The 23,061-nt window shown below is 39.7% G+C and overlaps 1 protein-coding gene across 3 annotated transcripts in view; it reads left to right on the forward strand.

Annotated features, from left to right (window-relative positions):
- Window positions 1–244: 244 nt before the first annotated feature.
- MFSD14B (major facilitator superfamily domain containing 14B) overlaps window positions 245–23,061 on the forward strand; it is a 105,479-nt gene continuing 82,662 nt past the window's right edge. For 2 of the 3 annotated variants that reach the window (XM_036928919.2, XM_036928921.2), the window contains exon 1: window positions 670–800. In XM_036928919.2, coding sequence (XP_036784814.2) covers window positions 708–800 — 93 coding nt within the window. In that variant the 5' untranslated portion in view covers window positions 670–707. The other variant, XM_036928920.2, reaches the window with a different exon arrangement.

Consider the following 23,061-nt stretch of genomic DNA (forward strand, 5'->3'; position numbering starts at 1 on the left):
CTGGGAGGCTCCTTCCATGTCAGAACGTTGCCCATCTGTACATCTGCATCAGGAATCATCCGGAGAGCAGTTGCGCCACACTGAGACCAGAGAGCCGGCACCGCAAACACCTGCCGCCGTTGATACCGCCAGCTAACAGGAATCAGTGAGGATCAGAAGGAAAGTAGGGCCGAGGCGCCCTGGGAGATGACGCACTTCTGGCGCGCAGCGGGGCGTGAACGCCGGGCGGCTGAAGGGACGCAGAGACGGGCCTAGGGTATGGGGCGGGGCCGATAGTGAGGCGGGGCTGGGGGCGCGGGGCAAGCCTGCTCGCAGCCGCGGGCTGTCGCTCACGCTGCCCGCAAGTGCCAGAGTCGCGTGGTGGGGCTGCCCTGCTTCTCCACTCCTTCTTCGCCTGCCCCGTGGCTGCAGCCTCCGCTAACCTCGGCCCTCGGCGTAGCTGCTGGCGCCTCCACCCGGCCCGCAGGCCGCCGCGGGCTGCGGAGCCCATGATGATGCGGACCCCGCCGCCGCCTCCGCGGCGTCGCCGTCGTCCCGGAGCGCCCCTAGCCGGCGCGGGCATGGCCGCGGAATGAGCGCGGAGCCACCGCCGAGGCCCGAAGGGAGGAAGGCGCCGGAGCCTGAGGCGGGAGCCATGCCGGAGAAGCGCGCGGGCGGCTGGGTGAGCGGGCGTGGTGTCGGACTCGGCGCTCGGTCCGAGGCTGGGCATGGCCGGCGGGCGCTGGCTGCGGCGAGCCGGTCCGTTCTGGGTCTGCCGGCCCGGTCGGACCACTAGGCGCCGGAATGCCGCTCCTCGCGAGGTACAGCTTAGGGATTTGGTGCTTGGGAAGGCGCTGGACGCGGGCCGGGGAAATGGCGGCAGGTATTTCCGGATCCCTGAAGTGTGGCGGCGGACGCCGCTTCCGTGTGCGGGTCTGGCCGAGTCTCCCGGAAGATGCGAGCGCCGCGGACCCGCCGGGAAATTGGCCCGATGCCGGCTGCCCTCCGCGCGGGCGGCGCCAAGGAGAGATTCGGTTCCAGCCCGACATTTTTAGTCTTGCGGGAGGTTCGGTTGGTTTGCAAACCCAGTTTAATTGGCCCGGATTCGGCCGAACGAGCTTTGTCGTTGGCGCTTTCGTTTTAATGGTGGAACACTAAGCATAGAGTGTCATTTCTTGAATTTTTTTTTTTAGTCTATTTTAGGACAGATGTAGAAATGTTACAATGAATAGAAGCTCTAACACCAAGGAAACTATATTCCAAGGAAAAGTAGGAATTTTAGGAAGTTCGAATATGTGAGCTGGGCTTCAGAGTCTTAGCTTACTTGCCTAAATTTGTTTTTTAAAGACTGCTAGATGCTTGTATTGGCGAAGTGTGCCCTCATCGGTGGAATGGGGAGGATGGGTGAAGTGGAGCAGTAAGTGCGATGGAGCCTGCAGGTTCTAGCCCTGGTTCTACAGCACCGGTGCCGACAAGCAGCGTGCTGACCCAGCCTCACCGCCCAGTGCTAATCCCTAAAGAGGGCTTTCTTTAAACTTTCTTAATTTTGAAAAAGCACTCACTAGGGACTCATTTTAAAGATAAGATTCCTAGAAAGTAGTAAGTTTATATTGGCAGGGGGAGGGAAATTCTGTAGAATTTGTTTTCCTCATTTTATTTATGATTAGGTAAAAAATTGACTTACCATCTTACTGCCCTCTAAAAAAACCAAACTGCCGGTTCCTCTTCGTGTCTTTGAATTGACAGACAGTAATTACTGACGATACTTGACTCAGATTTTGACTGTCTCTTGAACCCTTGCTTACCTCACCATCAGTCTGTTCTCCACAATGTTCATTAGCGTGGTCTAACAAGTAAATATGATCATTACTGCTTTCCTTAATTTTTTTCATTGCTTCATAGGATGAAAAATAACCTGGCAGTTTGTAACATTATAGTAGTGATTAGGTGAACGTGCTTGGAATCCCAGTTCCCCACCTATTCTTATCTGTAGATCTTTGGGCAAGTTACATAAGCTTTACCGAATTACTGATAGTATTTATCTCAGAGGATTGTGTGGGTTATTGCAACCTGGCACCTAGTAAATTCTCAATAAATACTAGCTGTTTCTGTTATTTCTTAATATACTTGGCAGGAATAATTGGTCAGAATGTACAGGTGATCCCTGACTGATAAAAGATTCAGTTTTCTCCCATTTACAGGAACTAGACCCCAACCTAAAGGGTAAAGTTGCTAACTTCACTCATGTGCTTAGAGAAGGAACTTCTGAGGAATGTTTACTAAAGAAACCTAGACAGTTTATTCCTAGATTCCTTTTGCTGTGGATCATGATGCCGGTCTGCTAATTTGGGCACGAGTAGATTCCTGCCCAGTCGACCCTTTGTCTGTGAGGGTGCATGGAATGGCTATTGATAAACTGCAGTGAACACTGGCAGTGAGTTTTCTTAGTGCTTGCAGTACTTAGTGAGATGACTAGCATGGGCAAGTGGCAGAGTTCAGGCAGTGGTGCTTTTTGGAATGTGAGTGGTTAGGAAAGCAGTGACCGCTTTTAATCATGTATGTTCATGTTGTATGCTGGTACCCCCAAATTATGCATTTTTCCTGCTTGCAGTTTCTGCCTAGTAACACTTCCAAATGCTATGTTCTACATCCTCCATGACTTGATTTCATTTCAGTGTGTTGGAATTTCTTCGTAGTTTGATTCCAGTGATACTCATAGTGCCATGTTCTTAGATGCTAATAATTACAGGGAAGACTGCCTAGGCAAAACGATGCATTGCCCTGACTAATAGATGGGAATCAAGTGTTTACTCCAAAAGATCATTGTCTTCCAGAAAAGGGAAGTCTCCGTAGCAAATAAGTTCTTTTATTGTCCTCTTTTTGTGCTGTCCCTCCTAATTGTGTGTGTACACACACCTTGAGACATTTTATCAAATTACTTGCAACATCATCGAGTGTATATTTTCTATTATACTTAGCTTTCTTAGCCAGGTAAAGGAAAAGCCGTTTTGGAGTCATTTACCCTTGAGCATCCGATGAGAATTAAGGATTTGCTGCACAGAAAACACAACTAAGATTAGCATAATATTTCAGGATGTCCTTGGATTCCCAGAAGCTAATCCTTGGATGCCAATTAAGAGCCCTGAGGTAGAGCCTCTCAGGATCAATGTTCTGATGACATTTGATGTCTCTTAGATTGATTTTCCTTGGATTGTTTTCAGAGGGGTCCCTGTAAAGAGAACAATAGATATTATATATTATATAGGCAAAATTAGAATTATACTGAAGAGTAGCTTCTGTTTTTTTTTTAAAGGCTAAAATAACTAGGGATGTTTTGTCCATAAAAAGGTAAAAGAGAACCTGGGGACCTGTTAGGGGAAAAAGGGTTATAATTAGCTCAGCTCTTTCTTCACACTGTTAGGACCAGTGTAATCATTTCCATAATAAAATAGTACCTGGGACATTGGCGCAACCAAACTCTGCTAAGTAAATTATAGCACATGAGGGGAAAAGCCCAAAGCATTTGTGAGCAGTTGATGTGTTGCCATTTGTAAAAGCCAATATGTCATACTTTCATAGCAGAAACATTTATATTTCCTGTTTAGAATTGTGCAAATCTCTCAACTCACTATCATAAAGCTAAGCGTTTATCATAAACACAGATTAATTTTGTTGGTGCCACAGTTGTGTTATTCTTAGGCCTGGTATAGGCAGGATTTTGTAGACTTTTCCTCAGGATATTTGAGCATCCTTTCAACCACTGTTTTTCTTACTAGGTTAAAAATCTTTGAAGACAGGGGCTATAGCTGTGTGTATTTTAACGTGAAATAGTCCTTGAGGAGATAGTCAATAAATGTGTGTTAATAAAGAGGTAAATTATTCAGTCTACCTTTAAACCAGTAATTTCTGCTTATCAGTGAGATGTACTTGTTGCCTACTTTTATACGATGTGCTTTGGTTGACCTTATGAAATAAATTGCAGAGTTCTGGTTTCTTCTATTCTCTGAAAAGTTTAAGATTGGTAATACAATTCTAGAATTTTATAGTTCTTGGCTTTTTGGGTTAATGAAGTTCCAGAACAATTTGGATTTTGTATTGTCCATTTTAGTTAGTTCTATTTTGCTAGGAATTTATCTTCTATCTAAAATTTAAAGTTAATTGTCATGAAGGTGTTCGTAATAAGCTCTTAGGCTCTTTTTAAATACTGTAGGATCTTTATTTTTTTTGCTGCTGACATTGTAATTTGTAACTTATCTTTAAAAAAAAAAATTCTCCAAGGTATTCTGGTTAAATAAATATTCACAAATTTTGCAAGTGGTGATAATTCCATGTCTGTCTTCTGTATTTCTGTATCACCTGAACTAGAATATGTAGGAAATGTCCAGAAGTAATGATAAAGTATACGACCCTGTGTAACAGGAATGCCTTTATTTTGTTTTCAGTGTTAAGGATTTTGTTACCTATATGTATGAGATAAATATGCTTTATTATACTATGGAAGCATCTTTTTATTTCTCATTTTCTTTCCATGCATGTGTTCTCTCTCCCTCTCCTTGGCCTTTCTTTCTATCTTCTTCCCTCTTCCCTCCCTCCTCCCTTCTAGTTGAGTGTCTCAGAACCGTCACAGTGGGTTATTAAATCTGAGATATGCCCTGGAGAAGGAGGTGGTAACATAGCAAGGCTCTTTCTGTGTGAGAACTGGAGAGAAATATGTCTGCAATACCTGTAATGAGCTATAATACTTTTTAACCCTGAGAAAACATACAGTATGTGTGAAGTTGGGTCAGCTTCCTTTTTAGCTGCTTTTTTTTATAGGTAGTTTGTGTTTGCTCATCTTTTTCTACACAGCTTTGTTGAAATATAATTGACATAATAAAAACTAGATATGCTTAGTGTACAAGTTTGTGTTTTGACATGTGTATACACTTGTGAAATAATTAACTACAGTCAAAATAGTGAACATACTCATCATCCCCAAAAGTTTCCTTGTGCCCCTTTGTTTGTACTTTCTCCATCCACCACACCACCCCCGCCCTGCAAGCATTTATCTATTTTCTGTTACTCTGTATTCATTTTAATTTTCTAAAGTTTAATATAAATGTAATCTTACAGCATACACCTTTTTTCAGCTTTTTTTCAACTCGGCATTAATTATTTTGAGATTTGTCCTTGTTATTGTATAAATCAAATTTCTTATTGTATAAAAAGTATTTATTGTATAAATTTCTTCTCACTGCTGAATAGTATTTGATTGTATGGATGTGCCACAATTTGTTTATACATTCACCTATGAACATTTGGCTTATCACCAGTTTTTGGCTATTACAAATAAAGTTGCAGTGAGCATTCATGTACCAATCTTTGTATGGAATATACTTTCTTTTAAGTAAATGCTTAGGAGTAGAGTGGCTGGATCATAATGGTAGGTGTATTTAACTTCTTAAGACACAGCCAGACTATTATCTAGAATAATTGTCTTCCGCATTCCACTGTTCGCGGGAAAGTTCCAGCTCATCCACACACGATCACGCCTGCTGTTCAGTTTTACCTGTTCTAATAGCTCTGTAGTGATGTCTTACTGTTTTCTAGTTTGCACTTCCTTATGGCTAATGATGTTCAACATTATTTCCATGGGATTTTTGCCGTCCTGTATCCTCCTGGTGAAGTATCGCTGTTGGTGGCTTCTTTGTTACCCTGTAATTGATTTTTGAGAGTCCTTGAGACTCTCTCTTTGAGAGAGATTTTGAGATATTTGGCATTGCAAGTCCTTTATCAGATATATGCTTTCCAAATATTTTCTTCTAAGCAGCGCATTTTGAAGAGCAGAAACTTAATTTTGATGAAATTTATTCTTTTATGGATTGTATTTTTGCATCCTTGCCTAATTCAATTATCACAAGGATCTCCTACTTTTTGAGAAGATCTTTAGATTTTACAACTAGCTTTGTGATCTGTTGCGAATTAATTTTTTAAATGGTCTAAAGTATGGATGAAAGGGTTTTTTTGGCATATGAATAGTCTATTATTGCTTCATTTGTTGAAAAGACTTTTATTTGCTGAATTGCCTTTGCGCCTTTGTCAAAATTCAGTTACCCATGTATGTGTCATTCTAGTCCAGATTTTCCTGTTTTATTATCTTTTCATCTTTACATCAGTACCACTCAGTCTGTATTACTCGAGGTTCATAATAACACTTGATAAAAACAGAGCTCATCTTCCAGTCTTGTTCTTCTCTCTTAAAATTGTTTTGGTTATTCTGGGTCCTTTGCATTTTAGAGTTCTAGAATCAACTAGTCACTTTCTACAAAAAATTATGTCAATATTTTCATTGGGATTGTGTTTGCCTCAAAGATCATTTTAGGAAGAATTGAAACCAGTATTAAGTTTTCTGATCTAAACAAGGTATCTCTCCATTTAGTTGAGATTTTAATTTCTCTCAGCTTTGTTTTGTAGTTTCAGTGTAGTAGGTCTTTCATATCATTTGTCAGATTATTCCCTATTTCATTTTTTTTGTATATGTAATAAAAATGTAAACTCTTAAATTCACACACTGTGCCAATATATAGAAATACAATTTATTTTTTGTATTTTGTGTAAGGAATTTTTTAATTGCAATATAAAATTGCATGTAACATTAAATTGACCGTATTTATGTGTACAGTTCAGTAGTGTTAGATACATTATTGTGCAACCAGTCTCCAGAACTTTTTCATCTTGTACAAAGGAACTGTTCTGTTTAACAGCAACTCCCTATTTACCTCAGCCCCTAGTAAATCACCATTCTGCTCTCAGTTTCTGTGAGTTTGACTACCCTAGATACCTCGTGTAAGTGGAATCATACACTATTTGTCTTTTTGTGACCGGTTTATTTCGCTTAGCATAGTGTCCTCAAGGTTATTATGATACCTGTTGGCACATGTAGTCTTCAGGGTTGTTCAAACCATGTGTCAGAATCTCCTTCAAGACTAATACTCTGTTTTAGGTATATGCCACATTTTGTTTCTCCAGTTATCTGTTTATGAACATTTGGGTTGCTTCTGTCTTTTGGCTGTTGTGAATAATGCTGCTGTGAACATGAGTGTACACATATTTCTTTGAGACCCTGCCTTTCAGTTCTTGAGAAGAGCTACCCAGAAATATAATTGCTGGATCATTGGGTAATTTTATTGTTAATTTTTTGAGGAACGACTATACTGTTCCTCATAGTGGCTGACTATTTTACATTCCTATCTACAGTACACAAGGGTTCCAATTTCTGCTCATCCTCACCAACACTTGATATTTTTTGTTTCTGTCTTGTTATGGTTTTGGGTTTTTTTTGTTTGCACAGTAACCATCCTGATGAGCGTGAGGTGATCATTTTGTTTTGATTTTGTCTTTCCCTAGTGATTATCCACGTTGAGCATCTTTTCATGTGCTAGTCGGCCATTTGTGTTTTTGAAGAAATGTCTGTTCAAGTCTTTTGCCCATTTTAAAATTGTCATTGTTGTTGAGTTGTGTAAGTTCTATACATATTCTGGATATTAGCTCCTTATTAGATACATGCTTTGCAAGTATTTTTCCATAGGTTTCCTTTTAATTCTGTTGATTGTGTCCTACGATGCACATAAGTTTTAAATTTTGATAAAGCCCAGTTTATCCATTTTTACTTTTTTGGCCTGTGTGTGTGTGTGTGTGTGTGTGTGTGTGTGTGTGTGTGTGTGTCATATCCCAAAAATCATTGTTAAATCCAGTGTCATGAAGCTTTTCCCTTATGTTGTCTTCTAAGAGTTTTGTAGTTTTAGGTTTTTGGTTCATTTTTTTAACATTTGTGTCTTTGATGAAGCCCAATGTCTGTTTTTTCTTTTGTTGCTTTTAGTTTTGGAATCATGTCTGAGAATCCATTACTAAATCCAAAATTTACTTCTATGCTGCTTCTGGTTTTTTACAGATTGAGCTTAGGTCATTCATCTGTTTTGAGTTAATTTGTGTATATGGTATGAGGTGGGATTCCAACTTTATTCTTTTTTAGGTGGTACTTCAGTTGTCCAGCACCGTTTGTGGGAAAGACTGTTCTTTCCCCACTGAATGGATTTGGCACTGTTGCTAAAATCATTTGGACATAGATGTATGGTTTTATTTGTGAACACACAATTCTGTTCATTTGATGTATGTGACAGCCTCTCTATTTCCATGTTGGTAAGTCACTGATGTTTACTGGGTATTGTTGAGTTGGGGATCATGTGTAGGACAAATGGGAGCGGCTTTCAGCCTTTTTCTAGTAGACAGCAGATAACCTCATTGACAAAAACCAGATGCCCTAGTTCAGCTATACCTTTCAGGTCACGTTGAAAAAGCAGTTAAGGGAGTTGGTAGAGATTTACCTTTTGCCAGCCAAGGTACACCCTAGCTAGGCTAGGCTCCTTAGTGTGCGGAAAGGAGTGGGTTGATAAGTAAAGGTCTGCACTTGTTTTGCTTAAGAAACTATATTTGCCTCCTGTTACCTCTTACTCAGGTTGCTGCAGTCCAGGCTACCAGCAATATGTATGTGCTAATCATATTGGGGAGAGATTTGGGCTCTCTAAGAAAGTGAGTAAGCAGCATATACAGTGGTTAGTGGCATATACTCTGGAGGTATGTGACCAGCTCAGGCACTTAGTGAGTTGGGCGAGTTACTTAAATTCTCAGCATCTGAGTTTTGTCATCTATAAAATGGGAATAATAATAGTTCCTATCTGAGATTATAGGATAAAATGATAGTAGAGTTGACCTTGAATAGTGTATGGGGTGGATTAAGGACACTGACCTGTGCAGTTGAAAATCCACATATAACTTTTCAACTCCCCAAAAACTTAACTGCTGTTCATAGCCTGTTGATTTTTTGGTAGTAAATGATAAAACAGACCAGTGTCTACATATATTGTATGCATTCATGACATAACTTTTTCTTAATATTTTCAATATCTCTAGGCTGCATGGTTTGTCTGCAAGTTTTTTCGAATTGTCACAAAATCTGCAAGAAAATTTCCAATATACTTATTGAAAAAAATCCACCTATAAATGGACCTGCACAGTTCAAACCCGTGTTCAAGTGCCAACTGTATCTGTGATGTGCTTTAGTCAGTCAGGGCTTGGCATGGTTCCTGTTGCTGCTGATGTTATGGGTGATTTTTGCTCAGTTATAGCTCAGGATCTTTTGTAAAAGTCTGTTACTGACCTGTGTCCTTGTCCTTCAGAGTGTTGATTTTAATTTTTAAATTCCATACTCCATGAAATGAGAGCAGGTGAAGTTTCTTCAAGAATGTTAATAGAGATTGGAATATTTACAAAAAACAGTTCTTGGCATCTTGGTGTGCCTTAAGTTGGGTGGTGGTTTTTCAAACTCTGATGATTCAAAGTAAAAGTTGAAAAGCTAAGTAAAAAGCAGTTACATTATAAATGTTTAATGAATGCTTAGTCTATCCAACACGATAGCCTTGTCATTAAATGTAGTCTGAGAAAATGTTTATTATTTTTGGAAAAGGTATTCCATTTGGAGAAAGAAGCAGTAAAATTGTTTTTCCTGTTTGCACCCAGCATTATTAGGCAGGAGGAAGAAAAGCATAGCCTTCAGGTGTAGTCATTTATTTGGTTTTTTAAACTGTTTGTGTTCTTTATCCTTGTGTTTATATTTAAAAAAGCTTTCTGACAAAGAATTTATTTTTGATGGAGTGTTTACTAACCAGAGAGATAACAAATGGTATAGTCAAAGAATAGTAAGTGCATTATTAAAAAATATTGAGAGCTCCTAATGAAACATTGTCTTCTTAAGTGCCTTCAGTAGTAATGCAGAGATGACTGGTTATGAATCTTGTGGCAGTACATGCCAGTTATGGAGTACCATTTTTCAATTAGAATATATTTTAAAGTAATTAATTTTTCTACTTAGAAATGTAATTCAGCCAACTGGTTACTACAGTTACAGTCTGGTTTCTCCTTAGCTTATCCATAATAATCAAACTCAAGTATTTTGTTTTTAATAGGTTAACATTGTGCATAATGTATTGATAAGGAGAGATTTATTATTGCACATACTAGGAAGCCCAGGAATAGTATGCTGTTTAATATCACCAAGGGCCTGGTTAGGCATATTGCATTCATGTGCTCTGCTGGAATTGTTTTTAGGATTGTCCCCTGTGGTGTCTAAGAAGGCTTACAGTGCTAAGTGTCACATCTTTACACAGTCGTGCCCTCAAAACTAGAAACGTTTTGTTGCCTGTCCCTAGAAGAGGGAAGAAAGGTCCATAAACCTTCCCACATATTTCCCCTTGCCCCGTTGTCCATAATTGGGTCTTGTGGCTCATTCCTATTGTGAACCATCCAGTCATCCTGGTCAGGTCAACTAGTCACGGCTCAGCTCCTGGGCCTGAAGAGCCCACCAGCCTGCACTGCACGCTCAGGGAGATGACTGCGGTCCTATGAGGCGCACAGCTGCATTTCTCTTGTGTAGAGACAGTTGTGTTTCTACATTAACACAATTGGGGATTTGTTAGTAAACATCTCTTGGAGAGTATAAGAAGTTACCCTTTTCTGCCACGAATGCCTGTTACCTGCTAAATTCAGGGCGAATGTAAAGAAACACTATAGAAATCCTGCCTTTGAGCTTAGAGCAGGAGGAAGGCTTGTGTTGAATGGAAAAGAGCTACAGGGGTTTGGTAGGGACACACCTGCCTCTGCTTGGGGAAGTCAGGGAACGTCAGCAGCTCCTTAGGTGTTGTCATATTAGGTCATTGACATTTATGAACATCCCTTTGTGTTACACTTACTCATATTGGGGTCAGCAGTCTCTTTTCTATGAAGAACCTGAAAGTAAATATTTTAGGCTTTGCAGCCTATAGTCTGTTGTAACTACTCCACTCTGCCAGTGTAGCACAAAAGCAGGCACAGACATACATAAATGAATGAGCATTGCTGAGCTTCAGTAAAACAACTTGGAAAAACTGGCAATCGATTTGGGCTGTGGGCTCTAATTTACTAGCCCTTGCTAATATTTAATAGTGTTAGTTTTTCCTCTATTCTTTCCTCTTCCTTCTTCAGGGTGTTTTTATATTCTTGTCCATTTATTTTTAAGATTTTTAGAATAGTGTGATTTACAGAAGATAAAATCAGATAGAGCATTTTCATAAACCTGTTATACATTTTCTCCTACTACTGACATCTTCCATTAGTATATGTTTGTCGAAATTAATGAATCAATCTCCATACATTATTATCAACTAAAGCCCATCTTTACTCAAATTTTCTTAGTTTTTACTGAATGCCCTTTTTTGGTTGTAATACCTAATTACGTATAGTTGTCATATCTCCTTAAGATCCTCTGGGCTGTGATAGTCTCTCAGACTTTCCTTGTTTTTGATAACCTTCACAGTTTTGATGAATAATGAGTTAGGTATTTTGTAGAATGTCCCTCAGTTGGGATTCATCTGATATTTTCCTCATAATTAGAGTGGGATTATGCAATTTGAAGAGGAAGCCACAGAAGTGAGGTGCCATTTTCATTACATCAAGGATACAAATCACTGTTGATGTTAAGCTTCTGTCAGAGGTAACATTTGTCAAGTTTCTCCACTGTAACGTTACTCTTTTTTCCCTTCTTTCTTTACTGTCCTCTTTGGAAGGGAGTCACTGAGTGTAGCCCACACTTAGGGGATTGGAAGTTATGTTCCACCTCCTTGAGGCCAGTACTTCTCAAAAGTGTCGAGATCATGAAAGTAAAAATAAAAATCCAGGGAACTGTCTCAGATTGGAAGAGCCTAAGAAAACGAGAACTAAATGCAGTGTGAAATCCTGGATTAGATCCTGAACCAAGAAAAAGAAAAAGTTCATGGGGAAAAATGGTGAAATTCAAATAAGATACATATATTAGTTAAAGAGTATAGCAGTATTAACTCCAGCTTTATACCACAGTTGTGTTAGAACATTTGGGGAAGCTGGGTGAAGGGCACACAGGGACTGTACTGGTTTTGCAGTTTTTCTGTAGATTTCAAATTATTTCAAAATAAAATGCTTAAAAATAATTAATTGCAACAACATTTAAAAAGTGGTTAACACCATCGATGTCCATCAGTAATGTAATGGTTAAAATTATTGTACATTCATACAGTGGAATACTGTGCAGCTGTTAAAAAGAATGAGGATTCACATACACGTTGAGAGATTAAGGAAAAATTGGGAATGTGTATATTCTGTTACCATTTAGGTCAAAGTATGTTTTTATCTGTGAATGTACATGCATAAAAATATATGACATTTCTAAAGTAATTTACTAGGGGGACAGAACATATATTCCTTTACTTAAAGGTTTTACAACTTTCACATGTTAGTGTAACAGTTGTAATTTTTTTAAAGTATGTATAGTCCATGAAAAAGAACACAAAAGACATACTCATTTTCTCTACTCTTTTATAAAACAGATGAAAGAGAAATGCTAACAAGTATGTAGTTCCCTTAATCTTACCTTTATATTTTGATATTTTGGTTCTTTGTATTTAAGCTTGTCAGCTAATTTTTAGGAATATTTGTGCAGTTATTCATCGTTTGGTTGCTGTATCTTAAATGCAACCATTTACTTGGAATGAAATCCCAGGGAGTACTTGCTTTGTTCCTCCCTGTTTTGATAATTAGTTACAAACTTCCCTACAGCCAGAGTTAAACTCTCAGAGAATCACAGTAGGCTTAGTTAACCACTGAGTCTAGAAGTTGTTTTCCTTCTCAAGTAACACAATGGTAATTCCTCAAATTAGAAAAAAAAAGTTTTTTTGGTGTTTTCCTATGATGTTTCCTGTTTCCTGTGATGGGTCGTATATGGATGACCTTAAAATGCTGTAGACCATGCTTTTTATTCATCTACAGACTAACTTCCAATATACTAGGATAATCAGTACTAAGTTAAGAAGCAGACCTCTACAGTTAGTGCCCTGGCGCACCCTCCATGCAGACGAGTTCAGAGACTGGTCTGGATCTGCAGCTGCTCTTGGCTATTTCTGGTTGGGGTTTATGTTTGAAAGAGATGGATCTTAATCCACATGGATGTTTCATCATCTTTAATCACACAGGTTTCTTTCCTTCAGTGTCAGCTGCTAAACAAGCATGCTCTTTTGTGGTTCTTTACATGATTTTGGATATTCCACATGCATACATACAGAAGTGTGTGTGTGTACACATATGCACATTTTTCTTTAATTGTGGAAAAATACACATAACATAAAATTTACCATCTTAAATGTTTTTAAGTGCTCAGTAATGTTAAGTATATTTACATTGTTGTGCAACTAATCTCCAGAACTTTTTCCTCTTGCAAAACAAACTCTGTACTTGTTAAACAATTCCCTGTTGCCCTCTCTAGCCGCAGCAACCACCATTCTTCTTGTTCGCATGTGTTTGACTACTCTAGATACTCCATAAGTGGAATTGTATGATATTTATCTTTGTGTGACTAAATTCACTTAGCAAAATGTCCTCAAGCTTCATCCATGATGTAGCATATCCTACATGCTTATATGTTAGGTCAGATGACACCCACACTCCACTGCTTCTCCATACCACTACCGCTGTGAACTGTTGTATGTTTTTTATAGCCTGGCCTTCAAACAGTGATATCTCAGCAATTCTTGTTGCCTTTTCTGACCAGTGTCTATAATACATAACTACTCAATCTGCTCTTTAAAATAGTAAAAAGTATTATTTGCATGAAGATTATTTTTTAATCCCAGAAATATTCTATTGAGCTATGATGACCTTAAAAATTAAGCAGTTATTTTGCCAGCAAATATGGGTTTATTTGGGAATAACAGACTTGCAATTTGGGGTAAGTAAACTGTGGCAAAAACCATAGCCTAGACCAACAAAGGAGAGTAGCCTTATCTTTTTTTTTTTTAACTTTTAATTTTGCTATCATTAATGTACAGTTACATGAACAACATTATGGTTTCTAGACTCCCCCTATTATGAAGTCCCCACCACATACCCCATTACAGTCACTGTCCATCAGCATAGTAAGATGCTATAGAATCACTACTTGTCTTCTCTGTGTTGTACAGCCTTCCCCGTGCCCCTCCCCCCCACATTATACATGCTAATCATAATGCCCCTTTTTCCCCCTTATCCCTTCCTTCCCACCCATCCTCCCCAGTCCCTTTCCTTTGGTAACTGTTAGTCCATTCTTTGGTTCTGTGAGTGTATTGCTGTTTTGTTCCTTCAGTTTTTTCTTTGTTCTTATGCTCCACAGATGAGAAATCATTTGGTGCTTGTCTTTCTCCACCTGGTTTATTTCACTGAGCATAATACCCTCTAGCTCCACCCATGTTTTTGCAAATGGTAGGATCTGTTTTCTTCTTATGGCTGAATAATATTCCATTGTGTATATGTACCACATCTTCTTTATCCATCTATTGATGGACACTTAGGTTGTTTCCATTTCTTTGTTATTGTAAATAGTGCTACAATAAACATAGGGGTGCATCTGTCTTTTTCAAACTGGGCTCCTGCGTTCTTAGGGTAAATTCCTAGGAGTGGAATTCCTGGGTCAAATGGTCAAAAATTTCTATTTTGAGTTTTTTGAGGAACCTCCATACTGCTTTCCACAATGGTTGAACTAATGTACATTCCCACCAGCGGTGCAGGAGGGTTCCCCTTTCTCTGCATCCTTGCCAGCATTTGTTGTTCCTAGTCTTTTCTATGTTGGCCATCCTAACTGGTATGAAGTGATATCCCATTGTGGTTTTAATTTGCATTTCTCTGATGATTAGGGATGTGGAGCATCTATTCATGTGCCTGTTGGCCATCCGAATTTCTTCTTCGGAGAAGTGTCTGTTCAGATCCTCTGCCCATTTTTTAATTGGATTATTTGCTTTTTGTTTGTTGAGATGCGTGAGCCTAAGAGTTTTATGGTCTCATGACTTACATTCAGGTTTTTGATCCATTTTGAGTCTACTTTTGTGTATGGGGTTAGGCAACAATCCAGTTTCATTCTTTTACATGTAGCTGTCCAGTTTTGCCAACACCAGCTGTTGAAGAGGCTTTCATTTCCCCATTGTATATCCATGGCACCTTTATTGTATATTAATTGACCATATATGCTTTGATTTATATCTGGGCTCTCTATTCTGTTCCATTGGTCTGTGGTCTGTTCTTGTACTAGTACCAAATTGTCTTGATTACTGTGGTTTGTAGTAGAGCTTGAAATCAGGAAGTGTAATTTCCCCCGCTTTATTCTTCCTTCTCAGGATTGCTTTGGCTATTCCGGGTCTTTTGTGGTTCCATATGAATTTTAGAACTATTTGCTCTAGTTCATTGAAGAATGCTGTTGGTATTTTGATAGGGATTGCATTGAATCTATAAATTGCTTTAGGATGGCCATTTGACAATATTAATTCTTCCTATCTATGAGCATGTGATATGTTTCCATTTATTGGTATCTTCCTTAATGTAGTTTTCAGAGTATAGGTCTTTCACTTCTTTGGTTAGGTTTATTCCTAGGTATTTTATTCTTTTTAATGCAATTGTGAATGGAATTGTTTTCCTGATTTCTCTTTCTGCTAGATCATCGTTAGTGTATAGGAATGCCATATATTTCTCTGTATTAATTTTGTATGCCGCAACTTTGCTGAATTTAGATGTTAGATCTAGTAGTTTTGGAGTGGACTCTTTAGGGTTTTTTATGTACAATATCATGTCATCTGCAAACAGGGACAGTTTGATTTCTTCCTTACCAGTCTGGATGCCTTTTATTTCTTTGTTTTGTCAGGTTGCCATGGCAAGGACCTCCAGTACTATGTTGAATAAAAGTGGGGAGAGTGGGCATCCTTGTCTTGATCCTGATCTTAAAGGAAAAGCTTTCAGCTTCTTGCTGTTAAGTATGATGTTGGCTGTGGGGTTGTCATATATACTGTTTATTATGTTGAGGTACTTGTTCTCTCTACCCATTTTGTTGAGAATTTTTATCATGAATGGATGTTGAATTTTGTCAGTTGCTTTTCTGCATCTGTGGAGATGATCATGTGGTTTTTGTCCTTTTTGTTGATGTGGTGGATGATATTTATGGATTTTTGAATGTTGTACCATCCTTGCATCTCTGGGATGAATCCCATTTGATCATGAGGGATGATCCTTTTGATGTATTTTTGAATTAGGTTTGCTAATATTTTGTTGAGTATTTTTGTATCTATGTTCGTCAGGGATATTGGTCTGTAATTTTCTTTTTTGGTGGTGTCTTTGCCTGGTTTTGGTAGTAGAGTGATGTTGGCCTCGTAGAATGAGTTTGGGAGTATTCCCTCCTCTTCTACTTTTTGAAAACTTTTAGGAGGATGGGTATTAGGTCTTCACTAAATGTTTGATAAAATTCAGCAGTGAAACCATCTGATCCAGGCGTTTTGTTCTTAGGTAGTTTTTTGATTACCAGTTCAATTTCCTTGCTGGTAATTGGTCTATTCAGATTTTCTGTTTCTTCCTGGGTCAGTTCTGGAAGATTGTAGTTTTCTAGAAAGTTGTCCCTTTGGTCTAGGTTATCCAGTTTGTTAGCGTATAATTTTTCATAGTATTCTCTTATAATTCTTTGTATTTCTGTGGTGTCCATAGGGATTTTTTCCTTTCTCATTTCTGATTCTGTTTATGTGTGTAGACTCTCTATTTTTTCTTGATAAGTCTAGCTAGGGGTTTATCTATTTTGTTTGTTTTCGTGAAGAACCAGCTCCTGCTTTCATTGATTCTTTCCATTGTTTTATTTTTGTCAATTTTATTTATTTCTGCTCTAATCTTTATTATGTCCCTCCTTCTACTAACTTTGGGCCTCATTTGTTCTTCCTTTTCTAGTTTCATTAATTGTGAGTTTAGACTGTTCATATGGGATTGTTCTTCCTTCCTGAGGTAGGCCTGTATTGCAATATACTTCCCTCTTGGCACAGCCTTCACTGCATCACACAGATTTTGTGGTGTTGAATTATTGTCATTTGTCTCCATATATTGCTAGATCTCTGTTTTTATTTGTTCATTGATCCATTGATTATTTAGGAGCATGTTATTAAACCTCAATGTGTTTGTGGACTTTTTCATTTTCTTTGTGTAATTTATTTCTAGTTTGATACCTCTGTGATCTGAGAAGCTGGTTGGTACAATTTCAATCTTTTTTAATTTACTGAGGTTTTTTTTTGTGGCCTAGTATATTGTCTATTCTTGAAAACATTCCATGTGCACTTGAGAAGAATGTGTATCCTGTTGCTTTGGATGAAGTGTTCTGTAGATGTCCATTAGGTCCATCTGTTCTAATACGTTGTTCAGTGCCTCTGTCTCTCTCCTTATTTTCTGTGATTGATATGTCCTTTGGAGTGAGTGGTGTGTTGAAGTCTCCTAAAATGAGTGCATTCCATTCTATTTCCCCCTTTAATTCTATTAGTATTTGTTTCACATATGTAGATGATTCTGTGTTGGGAGCATAGATGTTTATAATAGTTATATCCTCTTGTTGGACTGACCCCTTTGAGAGTAGCCTTATCTTAATGGAGAAGGTGGAGAGAGTTAGGAAGGATTGTTTTGAAGCAAAGTCCATTGGTGCAAGGCAGGAAGTCATTCATATGACAGCAGTCTCTCAATGGCTGAGCTGCAGGGGTGGTCAGTTTCTTGTAGGAGACTGCACCCTTCTTTTGGGGGACCTGTGGTTGTGTTCCCATGATTGATGTGTTGGTGATGCCAGGGTTCTTGTTCACAGAGTCGAAGATGAACTTTGCAGACACTCAAAGTAGGAGAGCAAGGGAGAGACTTTTATTTAGAAATAAAGTGAGAGGACAAAGCTCCTGGTTCACGCCAGGAGGGAACAAGAGAGTCCATTGTCCTGCACTGTCTAGGGTTTTTAGAATGTGATAAAGGGCCAGGGGTATGGATGTGTTAAGTGGTCCTAGAAGGTTCATCCTTGAGGAGACATTAGGTCTGTTTTCTCATCAGTCTTCCAGATAGTTCTGCAAAATTAACATAAGAAATTTACTGCAGATTTCTTTCACAGAAAAGCAGCTTTTTGGTCTGGGAGCAGCATATCAATCATCAATCAAGACTGCCTGCCCTGCCCTCAAGGCGGGCTGAGTTATTGTCTGTTTGCTAAAGAGTTTAAAAGGCAATGTGAAATGGAATCTTTCTCACTTTTACTGTGTCGTATTATGGCTGGGCTTTCTTGCCATTAATCGCCCAGGTTGCAAATCACTTGATTGGGTCTGAAGGAGGAAAAACAGCACATAGGCCTGGGCCTTTTAGCATGCTAAAGTGAACCTTACACATGATTACAAATGATTAGTATAATAAAAAACATTGGCTACTTTCCTTTATCTGGAGAATATTAACTGATCTCACTTAAGAATAACTCTAGAGCTTAATGTTTAATCTGTAGTTTTGGTGGGGGGGGGGTTCCTTGCATATTGTTACATTGATCTGACTGTAATTGCCTTGCCTTTTTTGGGGGGCCTCACCTTGCTCTGTGTAAACCCACAATCCCTGTCTCACTGGGAAGGGCATGAGAGCTCCCCTCCTGGCCTCCCAGCTCCCAGTGCTTTCCCTTTACTGGTTTTCGGTTGTGTGTGGACTGAGAGAGATGAGATTGGAGAGTTCAAAAGGAACCTCAAGAAACTTTTGAGTTTAATCGTAATCATGAGAGATTAGGGGGTGTTATCAGTTAACTGCTGCATACGAAACTGTTGGGGGAGAGGCATTGTGTATTTTCCTTGGTCCTTGTCCCCGCTGCTACAAAGAATTGAAGGGCAGAGACACAGTAGTGAAGCAGAGTAAAAGTTTTATTTAAAGTTATTTAGAGAGAAAGAAAGGCAGGTGACCTGAGAGAGAGAGGAGTGCCATGAAAGGTTGGGAAAAGTGTGGGTGACCTCAGAGAGAGGAGCGCCCTGAGAGGTTGGGGGTTTCCCCTTTTAAGGATTTTTTTCAGGAATGTGACTAAGGGGTAGGGTGTGGGCTTCTTAAGTGGTCTCAAGTATCTTTGATTAGACATTAAGTTTCTTATCAGTCAGCCCTCTAGGTAATTCTGCAAAATTAGCTTATCAATCAAGACTGTCTGCCCTTCCTCCAAGGTGGGCAGAGTTATTTATGTGCTAAAGAGTATGTTAAGAATCTTTCTTCTTAAACTTCCTGGGTTTTTTTTTCAAAATGCAATTTTGGCTTTAAGGTGGGATCTCCCTGTCTTTATTATGCGGTTTATAGGTGGGCCTTTTAGCAGGCTAGAATAAATCTTAGAATGATCCAACTGACACAGTGAAGACATGGGCTGTGTTCAGATACTTTTCCTTATCTGGGGAATATTCAAACATTCAAGGCCAAGTTGCTCTTGACCTTTTGAGCTTTAACTGATTAACTCATTAACTCTGAGTCTTTTCTGGATTTCTAATTTTAACTGGTTAACCTGAGTCCTTTGTAGAGGGCTTTACTGACCTTGTTCTCTTTCCACTCGGCTCATAATCTATTTTCCTGCCTAACAAAACTACCCCAGAACTTTGTGGCTTTAAAACAACCATTTATGACAGTCCTTTGGGCTAGCAGTTTGGACCATGCTCAGCTGGGGGCTCTTCACCATTATTTTTTGGAGTTGTTGGTGCTTCTGCAGTCATCTGCCCAACTCAGTTGGAGCCAGGTGACCTAGGGTGGCCTTACTCCTATGTCAGGCACTTGGTGACAGCTGTTCACTGATTGGTCTGGGGCCTCAATAAGTCAGGCTTTGCATGGGCTCATCCTCCTGTGCCAAGGGATTTTTCACATGGTCTTGAGGCCTCTGGAGGCCTAGGTTCAGAAGTCCATGTTGTCACTTCACCTGACATATGTTGGTTAGAGCCAGTTATCAAGCCAGCCCAGAACCAGGGAAGTAAAGAAAAAGACATCACCTTTTGATGGAATCAGCAGCACAATCATGTTACAAAAGTGTGTGTACACAAATGGGAAGACTTTATAGATCTTTATTTGCAGTTTTCTGCAGGAGTGACAGTATGAGAGTTATATTTTAGAATGATCACTCTGAGTTAGAGCATCCAGAAAGATTGGAGCGGGCAGGGAAGAGGAGCCAAGGCAAAAGGGTCTCTTGGAGAGGGACATCACCACACACATCTCATCCTCTGCTTCTAAACATCTTAGGGCATCCACACCAATCTACAAAGGGGCAAAACGGAGAGGGAGACATTGAACTGATCTGGAGAGGGTGTGCTCCATCACACTCAACTGAAAATAATCAGTTCTAAGTTGTGATAAAGCCTTTCTAATTAGCTCAATTAAATTAAATTGATTATAGTTTAAAGAAGAAACCTGTGATGCATTTTTCACCAGCATGCTGGCCACCGAAGCTTAGAAGGAACTGGAAGGCAGACAGGTTTGTCACCTTCTTAAATCCAGTTACACACACAACGTTCCCACCAGACCAAGGCCCACCTGTCATGCTGTGTTACCTCACATGGCAATGGCATTGGCAAGGGATGAGTGATAGTTCAAGTAATTTCTGTAGAGGTGAGAGTAATAAAGCATTTGCATTTTAGAACATACTTGTTAATTTGAACAATTTATAATTGAGATATCTAAACACAAAATGTGTAAGCAAAAAATTGGGTTGTCTATGTTTGCAAAATGTTAAACATTGCATAGTAGCATAAAGATACATGCACAGATTAAAGTGTGCATCTAATTTTTTTTTTGTTTAATCAGCATTGTAGCTACATGGATCTCTATCCAAATATCTCTGTAAACTGAGCTTCATTTGCTCTATGTGCTTTGGGGGGAGCAACAAACCACAGAAACTACAGGTGAGAAATAGGGTGGCCCTTCTGTGTGTGTGTCTTACTGTGAGCTGCTTTTAGAGTTTTTTGAAATTCTTTTATGCATGATGCTTGATAAATAAGATGAATGACTGAAGAGTAATAGTTAGGCTATTTGTTGACATGCACCCACCAGAAGCAATTGCTTTGCAATTGCGGGTGAATGACTATCTGAATTTTCATCCAAATGATCAGGAAATTATTAGTAAATATATATAGGCTATCTACTTTTAAAATTTAATTTTTGCCACTACTTCACCTACTTCTTTTTTTCTTCTTTGCTGTAGATTCTAAAACAGATTCCAGACCTCCTCTCATTTCACAAACAAATACATTACTATGAATCTCTAAGAGTAAAGACTTTAAAAAACGTAATTCAGTGTCATTATTACAATGAGTGTAATTCTTTAGTATCATCATCTACCCAGTCCCATTTCAAATTTCCATGATGACTCAACAGTTTAGTTTTTCCTGTTAGTCAATTTGAGTCAAAATCCAAAGTCCAGAGGAAGGAGCCAAGATGGTGACATGAGTAAGGCAATGAAAATCTCCTCCCAAAACCATATATATTTTTGAAAATACAACAAATACAACTTTTCCTAAAAGAGAGACCAGAAGATACAGTACAACAGGCAGGCTACATCTACATCTGCAAGAACCCAGAACCGCACGAAGGGGGTAAGATACAAGCCCCGGCCCAGCGGTACCCAAGTGCGCCCCCTACCCAGCTCCCGGCCGGAGGAAAAGAGTTGGAGTGGAGAGGGCATGGGAGCCCAGGACTGCTAAATACCCGGCCCTAGTCATCCGCACCGGGAGGGCAGACACACACTGCATGGTGTGCTGGATACTAGGGAAATGCAACAGTAAAACCTGCAAGCGGGTTCCCACAGCTGGCGCCCCTGGGAGAAAATAAAAGTGAGTGCTTTTTGAAAGTCTTAAAGGGACAGGAGCCTCAGCTGGACAGAAGCATCCCGGCACACTCAGCCCAGCAGCTGGGAATCCCGGGGAACTCTGAGCGCCCTAACCCCCTGGGCGGCAGCACAGCTCTGTGGCCCCTCACGGTGATAAACAGCCTCCTGCACATTCCCCCTCCAGCGCAGTCCCTCCGTAGCAGAGTAGCAGCCTGAGACCGGCCACGCCCACAGCAGCCGCACAGAGCGTCCTCTGCAGCTGCCTGGGCGAGACTCAGAGACTCCTCTTGGCGTGCAGCTACCCAGCACAACCACTAGGGGTTGCTGTTCTCACAGGAGAGGAAGACAACGAGCAAGCGGGAAAGGACTTTGTTCTCCCAGCTGACACATACGCCAACTGCCCACAACTACCTCTCTCTCCATGAAAAGGCAGAAGAATTTGATCCAGATCAGAATCACACAGACATCCCCTGAGAGGGAACCTGCGGAGAGAGATTTAACCAATCTTCCTGAAAAAGAACTCAAAATAAAGGACATAACCATGCTGATGGAGCTGCAGAGAAAAATGCAAGAGCTAAGGAGGGAGAATACAGAAATAAAACAATCTCTAGAAGGGCTTAAAAGTAGAATGGACGAGATGCAAGAGGTCATTAATGGAATAGAAATCAGGTCATTAATGGAACACAGAGAAGCTGATGCAGAGAGAAATAAAAGGACCTTCAGGAATGAAAGAATATTAAGAGAACTGTGTGACCAATCCAAACAGAACAATATCCGCATTATAGGGGTACCAGAAGAATAGAGAGAAAAAGGGATAGAAAATGTCTTTGAAGAAATAATTGCTGAAAACTTCCCCAAAATGGGGGAGGAAATAGCCTCTAAGACCACAGAAGCACACAAAACTCCCAACACAACAGACCCAAGGAGGACAACACCAAGACACATAATAATTAAAATGGCAAAGATCAAAGACAAGGATAGAGTATTAAAGGCAGCAAGAGAGAGAAAAAAGGTCACCTACAAAGGAAAACCCATCAGGTTATCTTCAGACTTCTCAACAGAAACCTTGCAGGCGAGAAGAGAATTGCATGATACATTTAATGCAACGAAACAGAAGGGCCTTGAACCAAGGATACTGTATCCAGCACAATTGTTTAAATATGAAGGAGGGATTAAACAATTCCCAGACAAGCAAAAGTTGAGGGAATTTGCCTCCCACAAACCACCTCTGCAGGGTATTTTAGAGGGACTGCTCTAGATGGAAGCACTCCTAAGGCTAAACAGATGTCACCAGAGAAAATAAAATCACAGCAAAGAAAGCAGAACAATCAAATACTAACTTAAGGCAAAAAATAAAATCAACTACCCACAAA

Source organism: Manis pentadactyla, chromosome 3, assembly GCF_030020395.1.
Source record: "Manis pentadactyla isolate mManPen7 chromosome 3, mManPen7.hap1, whole genome shotgun sequence".
NCBI classification, from domain to species: domain Eukaryota; kingdom Metazoa; phylum Chordata; class Mammalia; order Pholidota; family Manidae; genus Manis; species Manis pentadactyla.